This window comes from Benincasa hispida, chromosome 3 (assembly GCF_009727055.1).
Source record: "Benincasa hispida cultivar B227 chromosome 3, ASM972705v1, whole genome shotgun sequence".
Classification (NCBI taxonomy): Eukaryota; Viridiplantae; Streptophyta; class Magnoliopsida; order Cucurbitales; family Cucurbitaceae; genus Benincasa; species Benincasa hispida.
The window spans coordinates 14,899,929-14,911,396 of NC_052351.1; the positions used below are offsets into that span (position 1 = coordinate 14,899,929).

At 34.9% G+C, this 11,468-nt stretch overlaps 1 protein-coding gene across 1 annotated transcript; it reads right to left on the reverse strand.

Annotated features, from left to right (window-relative positions):
* Positions 1-3,712: 3,712 nt before the first annotated feature.
* Positions 3,713-9,847, reverse strand: LOC120073411 (aconitate hydratase). Its single transcript, XM_039026261.1, has 20 exons — positions 9,544-9,847; positions 9,291-9,395; positions 8,844-9,004; positions 8,676-8,768; positions 8,374-8,559; positions 8,105-8,266; positions 7,754-7,898; positions 7,222-7,364; positions 7,081-7,137; positions 6,868-6,947; positions 6,704-6,779; positions 6,141-6,326; positions 5,986-6,053; positions 5,779-5,897; positions 5,573-5,694; positions 5,262-5,360; positions 4,702-5,181; positions 4,493-4,591; positions 4,144-4,386; positions 3,713-4,029 (listed from the first exon to the last, which is right to left on the reverse strand). The coding sequence occupies exons 1-20, from the start codon at positions 9,545-9,547 to the stop codon at positions 3,955-3,957; spliced, it is 2,703 nt and encodes a 900-aa protein (XP_038882189.1). The 5' UTR covers positions 9,548-9,847; the 3' UTR covers positions 3,713-3,954.
* Between the last annotated feature and the right edge of the window lie 1,621 nt (positions 9,848-11,468).

Sequence of the window (11,468 nt, forward strand, 5' to 3'; positions counted from 1 at the left end):
AATCAGAAGACTCCTAGACTGCTAAAGCTGCATACTCCTTGGACAAGTCTTCTGAAGATAAAGGAATCTTCCAAGACTTCAACTTGAAGAAAATCACGCGCTCCACTTCTTCAAGTCAAGCATACGCATTCAACTTAGAGAGAATCAAAGGATCAAGTACTAGAGATTGAACCAAATCGCATCAACATTAACATCAACACAAGTTCAACTCTATGAAATAAGTTTCTCCAGAATCCTCGTGTGAACTCTAATCCTCCAAGAAGATCATCAATCCCAAAGGCCGATCATCCAAGAAGATCAATAAGCCCAAAAGTCGATCATTCAAGAAGATCAACAAGCCAAAAGGCCGATCATCCAAGAAGATCAATAAGCCAAAAGGTTGATCATCCAAGAAGATCAACAAGCCAAAAGGCCGATCATCCAAGAAGATCATCAAGCCTAAAGGTCGAGCATCAAGCCCAAAGGTCAAACATCCAAGAAGATCAATAAGCCCAAAGGGATCATCCAAGAAGACCAACAAGCACAAAGGCAGATCATCCAAGAAGATCAACAAGTTTAAATGTCGATCATCCAAGAAGATCAACAAGTCCAAAGGCTGATCATCCAAGAAGATTATCAAGTCCAAAAGGCCGATTGTTCGTGCTTCGTGATTTGTGTCTAAAAGTGCATGCATGTAAGGGTGAAAAGCGAGGTTGAAATATATGAAGATGAATGGTGAATCACTTCTCTAGGTGAGAAGATTAGGCGATACGTTATACTTTCTATAATGCGTACAAGTTTTTCCTAAATCAGATCCAAGTATAAATCTAACTCAGGTTCCTGGTAAGTCTAGGGTCGAACATAGGGATTTTATGATAAACTAACGCAGACCTTGCGATGTTTCAATTTAAGTGAAACAGAGGTTTATCTGCACTATTCTCAATGCACGTATACAAGAGGACATAAGAGTTTAAGTGAAACAGAGGAAGTTATGAATGAATGGTGCTAGATGCTTGGGATATGCGTTGATTCCAAGTAAGATGAACACGTGTGTGAAGGTGTAAGGGTGAAATGAAGATGACAGGAATACTTGTTTACAAACCAAATGTATGTAGATGTGTTAGGTTTTTGTTCCTTTGATCATGCTATTCAACATTTTTCAATGTGAATGTCACATATGTTCCTATCTTTAGGGTGTATGAGTTGGTCACAAAAAGTAGTAAAGTACAAGTATTTTTATCTCTAAATATACTATGCATTTTGACTCAATGCGTTCTCCAGTTATCATATTCTCTTGAATAGTTTAACTAATTTATAACTTCAACCAAGTGATCAAGATGATTAAAGATTGGAAATTAAGCATGCAATAAGTCAGAAATATGTAAATCACATACAATGGAATTTAAACAAAGAGACAAAAGTGGATGGATCAAATGTAAGATTGAATTTTGAAGATTGAAACTGTCTTTACAACAATCACACTTAATCACATGGAATGGAAAACGGAAATAAATGAAAGAAAGGGAAGGAGTCAAGCCTCAGAGTTCAATCTCTTGTCCTCTTTGGCTTGATTCAAATGCGTGTGCAACCAACTCGGTGAAGAAATGATGAAGAATTCTCTCTCAAGCTTGGTTTTCAACAACTCTCCTTGATCAACAATGACAATGGTTCTTTTCCTCCTATCTCTTTCTTGCAACAGTAGAGTTGCTATGATCTAAGTTCTATGGTTTTTCTAAGAATGGTGTCCCTTTTTTTTGGCTGCAAGTCTTCTTATTTATAGGCATTTTTATCAGCAACTTGTGATAAGACAACATTAATTTCCATGCCCTGATCAGCCGCCTGCCAGTTCAAATGTTTTTCAGACGCCAACAGTCAGTTGTCCATACTTACAAGTGGTGATTTGACAGGAACAGTGCGACCAATGTATCTTTTTTGCATTAGTCAACTTTGGACGCATGCCCTTGCGTTAGCTTGACCTGCAACACTTAGTGAATTTTCTTGAAATCCTATAATAAGATGTGTTGGTGAAGCAGTTTTACCAAGAAGTATGTTTTTGCAAGAGTTAGTGATGTGTTTGAAGAATTCTGTGTTTTTCCTTAAGATAAATGTGTTTTTATCATTAAAAATCTTAATTGTTCCAACTTTTAAGAGACAATAACTTGTATTTCTACAAGTTATCACCGATCATCCAAGAAGATCAACAAGCCCAAAGGCTAATCATCCAAAAAGATCAACAAGCCCAAAAGTCGATCATCTAAGAAGGTCAACAAGCCCAAAGGTCAATCATCCAAAAAGATCAACTTGTTTAAATTTTAAAGTTTATTTTGAACGCATCAAAGAATTATTGTGTTAGAGATTGTACTTGCTAAACTGAAATAAATATAAATACAAAAGTTCAAATTCCACGAAATATATTTCTTTGAAAACCTCGTGGAAACACTATTCAATCCAATGGAATCGACAAGATACCTTGTAATATTTGATATGTTTTTATTTTAGTTTAAATTACAAATTTAGTCGTTAAATTTATGTTTTTTTTTAAGATAAAGATGAATAGATGGTTAAACTTTTAAAATGCGTCATGCGTTTTTTAATCTTTAATCTTGTATCTAACAAGTAAATTATTTAATTTATGGATCTAATAGTATATGAAATTATCTAATGTCTATGATTTTTTCTTACAACTCAAGGACACAAATTCATATTCAGTTCAAGTAAGGTTGTATCTAAGGTCTACGATTTTAAAAAATAATAAATAAACCAAGAATAGTTCTTTTGAAATCAATAATTGCAGAATAGATGATCGAACTAGAGATTGTAAGGAACCTGAGAAATTGAATCAAATTTGTTTGGTTCGATATGGTTGTTCATTATAATTCAAACTAAACCAAATGTTTTAGTCTGGTTTATCAATATTTTCAAGCGGACTTGTGACCCTTAGCAGTCGCTTGCTCATTGGTCTGTGTAATTGCCGCTTGATATATCAGTGATATGATCTATCACTAATGAATTTCGAAAACAATCTAAATTTTGTTATATCTATAAATTCTTTTGCATTGTGTTATGACTGCAAAAACTGTGTAAAAAAAAATACACTTTTTTTATCTTTAAATTTTGGGTCTAATTTCTATTTAGTCCTTACATTTGAGTTTATTTTAGTTTAAGAGTTAGGCTTCAAAATGTTACAATTAAATTCTACTTAAAGTTAGTTCCTAGATTTCAATATCTACACTTTTAATCTTCAATAAATATTTGCTTTTAAGTTTCGATGTTATCTACTAATTAATTTAAAAAAAAATTATATTCACTAAGTTTCATCATAAAAATTATAAATCATTAAGCCTCATTATTTTTCATCACTACTAAATTAATTTTTAAATTTCATTTCATAATTATTTCAAATTAATAATAGACATTAAAATTCAAAATGAGTATTTTTTTTTTAAAAAAAAAAAGGGTATTAAGTCCACCTTAGAAAAATGAATTTTCAAACTTAAAATATGAAACAGTCAAATATTTGAAATAGTGAAAGAGGAGAAGATTAATCACAATAGTAAACTAAACAATGGTATTAAGTACATCATTTGTTTTGGATCAAAACTCAAATTCAAAGTGGGGAAATTTTCCCATACTTCTAGTAGTTTGGTATTACCATTAATTGCACATAAGTGAGTAGGTAAGCATTAGAAATTTTCCAACTTAAAGCATCAAATCATAACCTTTGCAAATGATGTTTTTTGAATGGTAAGAATTTGAAAGGAGTGTGAAATTAAATACTTCCTTCAGGAGCAATGATATGGAAAACACTCTTCTTGTACCTATAGCCAACAAATTTTATTATTTCTCCCTTCAACAAAATCGATCAAATTATTGAAACAAAACATGATAATCCCAAACAATTCTCTTAAATAAACACAACTTTGTTAACTTCTTCCCCATTTTATTCAGAAATTCAGTGCTCCAACCTGAACCCATTTAGTGCTTTGAGTGGATCAAGTTCCTGATCACATACTGCAAAATTCCACCATGATCAAAGTATGCCAGTTCCACCTGCACATTAAAAACACAGCAAACTTTAGATTGAGAAAACGGAAACTGTGATCTGGTTCTTTGTAGTCGTCGTTGTTTGGAATCAAGACATGTAGAGTATGGTTAGGGAAGTACCTCCGTGTCGAATCTTAGAACACAACTGAATGACTTTCCAGTTTCTGTCACCACAGTCACATCCTGACCAGGTCTGATTTCACCCACATTGCTTGGAAGATCGATGGTGTAACGCTCGTGCCCGGTCAACCCGAGAGATTCTGCATCCTCCCCAGCCTTGAAACATAGAGGAATAATACCCATACCGACCAAGTTGCTGCGGTGTATACGCTCAAAGCTCTTTGCTATAACTGCTTTGACACCCTGGGAGAAGTTTCAAAGAGCATTAAATGATCATCGGGGGGAGTCTAAAGCCCATAGTAGTTGTAGAATTGAGTTATTAATATAAATCAGAAAAGTAAAATAATACCAGAAGCATTGGCCCCTTGGCAGCCCAATCACGTGAACTTCCGCTTCCATACTCGGCACCAGCCAGAATGATTGTATCGTGCCCGTCGCTCTTGTACCTCTGTTAACAGATACACAATCTAAGGACAAGAATGGAGAATCTTGAAAGGATAAAAAATCGTATTGAAGATGATCAATATGGTAAAGAGAAAAAAAGATGAGAGAAATAACCATTGCAGCATCAAATACAGAAAGTTTCTCCCCACTGGGGATGTGAATTGTCTTGGGTCCAACTTCCCCCTTCAATAGTTTATTGACTATGCGAATGTTGGCAAAAGTGCCACGCGCCATAATCTCGTCATTACCACGGCGACTGCCATAAGAGTTGAAATCTCTTCTATCAACCCCACGTTCGAGAAGGTACTTAGCAGCAGGACTGTCTTTATGGATGCTACCAGCAGGTGAGATGTGATCCGTTGTAATACTATCACCAAAATTGAGCAAGCAGTATGCGTTTTTGACACCATGAGGCCCTGGAGGAGACATGCTCATATCTTTGAAATATGGAGGCTCGTGAATGTACGTCGACGTTGGGTCCCAGGAGTAGAGTGTTCCTTCAGGAACGGATAAAAGATTCCAAGTTGCATTTCCTTCAGTGATTGCTTGGTACGTGGCCCGAAACATGTCAGGCAACACATTTGAGTGTACAACCTGATTGAGAAATGAATAAGTGCCAAACACAACAATAGAAAAGCTCAAACGTCTACAAGGCACTTCAAAGTATAGCTTACTTCTGCAACTTCTTCGCTAGTTGGCCAAATGTCCCCAAAGAATACTTTCTTTCCATCTTTTCCCACCCCAATAGGCTCACTTTCGAAGTCGATATCCACCTGCAAATTACCCTCCAAATTATACATTTGACAAGTTATCTTCAAGATATCAAAATAATTTGATGTGGTTTTCATGGGTACTTTCATTTTTAAGATATGGAGCTGACTACCAAGGAGACGACAGGTGCTTGAGGGCTTATGAAATCTGGCATTCACAAGCATTCACCTTTTCCAATTCAAAAGAGAGAGAGATATAACTAGAAGGTACTTACAGTGCCAGCAAGAGCATAGGCAACAACAAGAGGAGGAGAAGCAAGGTAGTTAGCCCTCGTCAAAGGGTGTACACGACCCTCAAAATTTCTATTTCCAGACAATACGGCCGCAGCAACTATGTCTGGACGTTCCAATATTATTAACAATCGAGTTATTAGAATATTTTAAAACAGTATCCAAAATTCCATCTAATGCAAAGAGTTACCATTTTCAGTAATTGCTGACGCAACGGACTCATCAATATCTCCTGAATTGCCAATGCATGTAGTACATCCATACCCAACAATATGGAATCCTAGCTGATTAAGATACTTTTGCAAACCACTGCAGATGTAAACATGCAAATTGTAGATGATTATTCTCTCTTTTGAAAAAAAAAAAAGGATCAAATATTGTACTGTCACAAAAATACCTCTTCGCCAAATATTTCGTCACCACCCCGGAGCCTGGAGCAAGACTTGTCTTAATCCAGGGCTTAACCTGCATTACAAAGTCACAATTGAATCAAAACTGATAGAGCACACTGGAATTGATTACTATGAGTTCAACATGAGACAGACATCTAACCTCTAGCCCAAGCTCACAAGCTTTCTTAGCCACCAAAGCAGCTCCAAGCATAACGCTTGGGTTTGAGGTATTTGTGCAGCTAGTGATAGCTGCAATTACAACATCCCCATGCCTAAGCTGGGCTGGGGATCCATGAAAACTGAACTCTACAACCTTCACTTGAGCTTCCTTTGGTATGGCAAAACCCTATAACATTATTTAAGAACAATAAGAATGGTGAAAATAGAGGTAACAGATTTAGAAATGTGCACTATTAAATAAAAAAATAAAAAAAAAATCAAGATAACTTTTGGAACACTATTTTTTTTTGGCCATGCTCAATCCTATAAAGCTTACACTTTTATGAGGGAGGGGGGTGGGGGGGGGGGGGGGGGGGGGGGGGGGGTGGGGGGGGGGGGGGGGGGGGGGGGGGGGGGGGGGGGGAAATAGATGCTTTCACTCTCTAACCAAGAATGTTGCTCTTTTATCCACGATAATTATGCTTCTTAGTTCTTCCTAAGTAACATCAATAGTATTTCTAATTCAATATAAAATTAATGTGCTGAGGTATAAATGTCCCTCACCTTGAATCCAACTCTGTTGTCAAGGCATGCATGCCAATCGGCTTTCATTTCTTTTAAGGGAACTCGATCATGTGGTCTGGAAAATCAAGAAGAAGAATGTAAAGTTAAATAATGCTAGGTTAATATTAAATTTTACAGAGGTACTTCTAGCATCACTAAGTTACCTTTTTGGACCTGATATGCATGGTTCGACATCGGAAAGATTCAGTTCTATATGAGAGGAGTACACTCTTTCAACTTGAGGCTGCATTCAGTAAAATCTAACTCAGACATGGAAGGTTCAAAATATTGTGTGATTAAGTGAGATAGAGAGAAATGAGTGCAGGTGTAGTGAAAGAATGACAATGAAGTAAGGAAAGAGGATATTTTAGATTTACCTCACTGTAGTCTACAAACATCTTGTTCGCCCGCAGGTAGGACTCAATCATAGAAATCTGAATGGTGATTCTCAAGTTAGCACTTGAATAAAAGCAAACATGAATTACACTAGCTGAACGCTAGTATGAGCAATTACTAACCGTTTCATCTTTTCTTCCGGTCAGTTTTAGATACTGCAGGGTGACATGATCCACAGGAAAGAACCCCATTGTTGCACCGTATTCAGGGGACATGTTGGCAATTGTGGCACGGTCGGCCAAAGATAGTTCACCCATACCTTCCCCTGCATAGACATTAAATGTCATTATAAGGAAATGGGTGGCATAAGTATTTTTAGATTGTTAGGAAAAATGGATCTTATGTATATTATACAATAATATATACTATGGTTTTGACATTTCTTGGTCTCCATCTCACATAACAACAACGTTATTGCCACATCATTTCCTTTTGTATTGTCCTAATTTTAAAAAAGAAGTCCATGTATGGTCCTCAAATGTCTACTTCCTTCTTCAATAGTTTGACACACAAGAGGACTGATGGAAAAGGAATTTCAGAAAACAAGGACCATAATCCCATTTATCTCTTATAATCACTATTATCTGGTGCTTGGATCGCATATTTCACATTTCCTATATCAGTTATATGCTTGAGAAGTTCGATTCTGCTTACCATAAAACTCCACAAATTTGCCAACAACACCATGCTTCCTGAGCATTTGAGTCACAGTCAAAACCAAGTCTGTAGCTGTTACACCATTTCTCAGCTTTCCAATTAATTTAAAACCAACAACGCCAGGCAAGACCATGCTCATGGGCTAAAATTAAAGAAAAAGGAAAGAACAATGTCAACCATTTTCCAGCAAGATAACAAAAATATAATACCAAAAAATAATGATTATTCCATACAGGAAATGGAAAGTCAACCAATATAAAATAAGTTGGCAAATAGTATTTGATTTACTGGAAAAAACTCAATCCTAAGTCCCCTAAAGCAAATACAAATTCCACAGCATCTCTCTACCTGTCCAAGCATTGCAGCTTCTGCTTCTATCCCACCAACACCCCAACCAGCAACGCCCAATCCGTCAATCATCGTTGTGTGTGAATCAGTTCCCACAACACTATCAGGGTAAAGCAAGCCATTTGTGTTGAATACCACTCGGCCAAGGTATTCCAGATTAACCTGAAAAATGATAGAATATTATTTGACAAGTAAAAGGCAAAAAGAGTACCATTCTATTAAGACAACAGGATGATCAGCTCATTGTTGTAAGACACGGATAAGTATACCTGGTGAACTATACCAGATCCTGGAGGTACAACAAGCATGTTATGGAAAGCACTTGATCCCCATTTCAGAAAGCCAAATCTTTCTCTATTTCGTTTAAATTCAAGTTCCATATTTGCCTGTACTGCATTTTCTGTTTTTGCCACATCGACCTGAACTGAGTGGTCAATGACAAGATCTACTGGAACCTGTATTCATCGTATTCATATGGCATCATTCATTGTTCAACTGTTCGTGTGTTAGATGGAATTATGAAATGATTGACAAAAATAAAGCACAAGAAGTTATGTAGTTCAGTGCTCACCAATGGATTGATCTTGTTGGAATCACCACCAAGCCTGTTCATTGCATCTCGCATGCAAGCAAGATCAACAACAGCAGGCACGCCAGTAAAATCCTAAATGTACACCATTTTCACACATCAAAATGAAAACACAAATCCATAACCAACTTTCAGAAACAAAATGCTGACCTGAAGCAGCACTCTAGCAGGTTTGAAAGGAATTTCAACCAGTTTGGGAGAGGTATTCTCCCAATCAATAATCTTCTCGACATCCTTAGCCTTAACTGCGAACTCATCGCAGTTTCGAATGGCAGATTCGAGAAGTATCCGAATGGAGTATGGAAGCCTTTCTGCCAAAGAAACATCCACCCAACAATCAATATCCAACCCATTATAACGTTTAAGTAATTTCAACTCACACCACTAAAAACCACCCATATTTTTTATCCAGAAGCAGAAAGAATCTAATAAAGCTTTCAACGAATCCATAAAAAGGGGCTTGTGGAAAGAAAAGCTCCCACTTCAGTGATTCGAAAGGGAAAAGCCACAAGAACAAAAACAGTAAAAGTTTTCTTCTCCCTTGGCTTTAATTTCACAGGAATCAAACAAACAGTCAAATAAAGCAAGACCACTCACCGATTCTAGGATCGTTCAGAGCAGGCAAGCTATAGTACTTTCCAAACACACCCCCTTCAGGATTCTCAAGGGTCTTCAAGATGCTATTGAAAGGGTTTTCCGTCGCTGTAAAGAACCCAAAAAAATCCATCATCAGCAATAAAAAATGAAACCCCTAAAAGCAGCCCCAAACATGCAAAACTACCAAAAAAAAAAAAAAAACCCAGATAAAGAGAAACAGTAGGAACGAAGATCGATTTGATTCGAAGAGTACCCATGGATGTGATGGATGTTAAACCCCCACAAGCAAAGAGAGATCAATCAACTCAAGAAACTGAGGCAGGAAGGGGAAAAAATGGAGAAGAAATCAACTGGGCTGGATCGAAATCAAGTAATACCGATCCCAAGAGAGAGAGAAAAGGGAAGACAATGTCGTAGGCGGGCGCAAGAAAAGGTGGAAAGTCTTACGTATGGGTCTCTAACTGAGTATCCCGAAGACGCAAAAATGGGTCCTATAAGGGCGCTCCCTACCCCTCTCAACTACCCAATTCGCAAGGTATTTGGTGAAAATTTTGGCACTTTCTTGCAAGTACTTGATTAAGTTCATTAATGTCAAAGCACTTGCTGGGGTTGATTGATCAAAGTTTATGCCTTTTATACAGTTTTCTCCAGATTTCAACATGGGTATGAGTTAGATTTACATTTCGTCAACATTTTTATGCCTTTTGGAGCCTGTTTTCAGTGTTTTGCCTCAATTTTTCTTAATGGGAAAGTGGGATTTCTTGATAAAGTGTTCATTTTTATGATTCTTTGAAGTCTCCATTGGAATGATGGTGGAAGAAGATAAGATTGTGATAAGGAATTGAGTTAAATAAACAAATTTAGCATGTGATTTTACAGGAATATGTTGATGTAATTGGCAAAAGTGATTAGAGAAAAAGTGAGGGAATTTAAATATCAATGGACAACCTAAAAGCTGTCACTTGTTGTACCAACAATTTACAAAGACGGTGACATGAAAAGAATTGGGAAAGTTAGTTGTTCGGTAGGCAACTCAAATTTTGTTTTAAGTTTTCAGATTCACTTAATTCAACAATCTAGATTATGTTTTCGAAATTATGTGGCCAGTGCAAATTCTGAAAACAATTTTTGTATGCTTTTAGTATCCAGATTTTGAATTCAAAAATTCAAAATGCATAATTATATTTAAAATGATAGAAACAACAACAAAATAGCATTTCATGATATAAATTTAATTATTTTTGTTAGATTAAAATATGTAATATATTATATATTTTATGATATTACAAAATAATATAATCATACCATCTTTTTATAAAAACAAGTTCATAAATTATTTAGTAATTATTATAATTAACTTAGTATTTAGTATGTAACTATAATAAGTTTTATAGATTATAGATATATTTTCAAACACATTTTGAAAAATTGTTTGAATTAGAATTTAATTCCTGAATCTGCTACCAAACGCAAATTTGAAAAATAAACACAACTCTGTATATATAGATTGCCTACCAAACAAACCTTTAAATATAGGTTTTATTGTGAATCTTATAAAAATAAGGATTTGTTGGTAATTCTATTAATTAACGATTTGAGTTCAACAAATATGCAATAAAAATTATATTGGAATCGTGCAAAATTAAAAAAATATATATTTTTATGTTTTATTATATCTATATTTTGAATTTAAAATTATATAATTGTGTTTAGAAAATCCAATATGTCATGTTATAAATTTAATTTATTTTAAATAAATTAAAATAGGTATTATCTAATATATTATAAATTATTTAATATTAATAATTATACAAAATAATTTAACACAAGTTAATTAATAATAATTTTTAGTTATATGTGGGTAAGTACAACAATTTTTAATGTATAAAAATATTTATACAAACTAACTCTTGATTTATTATCAACCTAATATTTATAGGTAATTACAACTAGTTTTATTATTTATAAATATAATTAAATTTATGCCAAATTACCATAAAATATATATTAATGACCAACTAGTTTGATAATACAATTAAATATAATTTTCATTGGCAAGTGTTAAAATCTAGAAAAATTCTTATAAATAAAAAAATCCTAAAAATATTTATATTTTATAGCAAAAATTACTACTTTGATAATTGTTTGTTATAAAGTGTAAATATTTTTAAATATTTT

Coding starts and splice junctions, on each gene's coding strand:
- LOC120073411 (XM_039026261.1), bottom strand. Junction 7,138..7,221: donor CCGGAAGAAAAGATGAAACG/GTTAGTAATTGC, acceptor ATCACCATTCAG/ATTTCTATGATTGAGTCCTA. Junction 6,054..6,140: donor CTTGTGAGCTTGGGCTAGAG/GTTAGATGTCTG, acceptor TTTGTAATGCAG/GTTAAGCCCTGGATTAAGAC.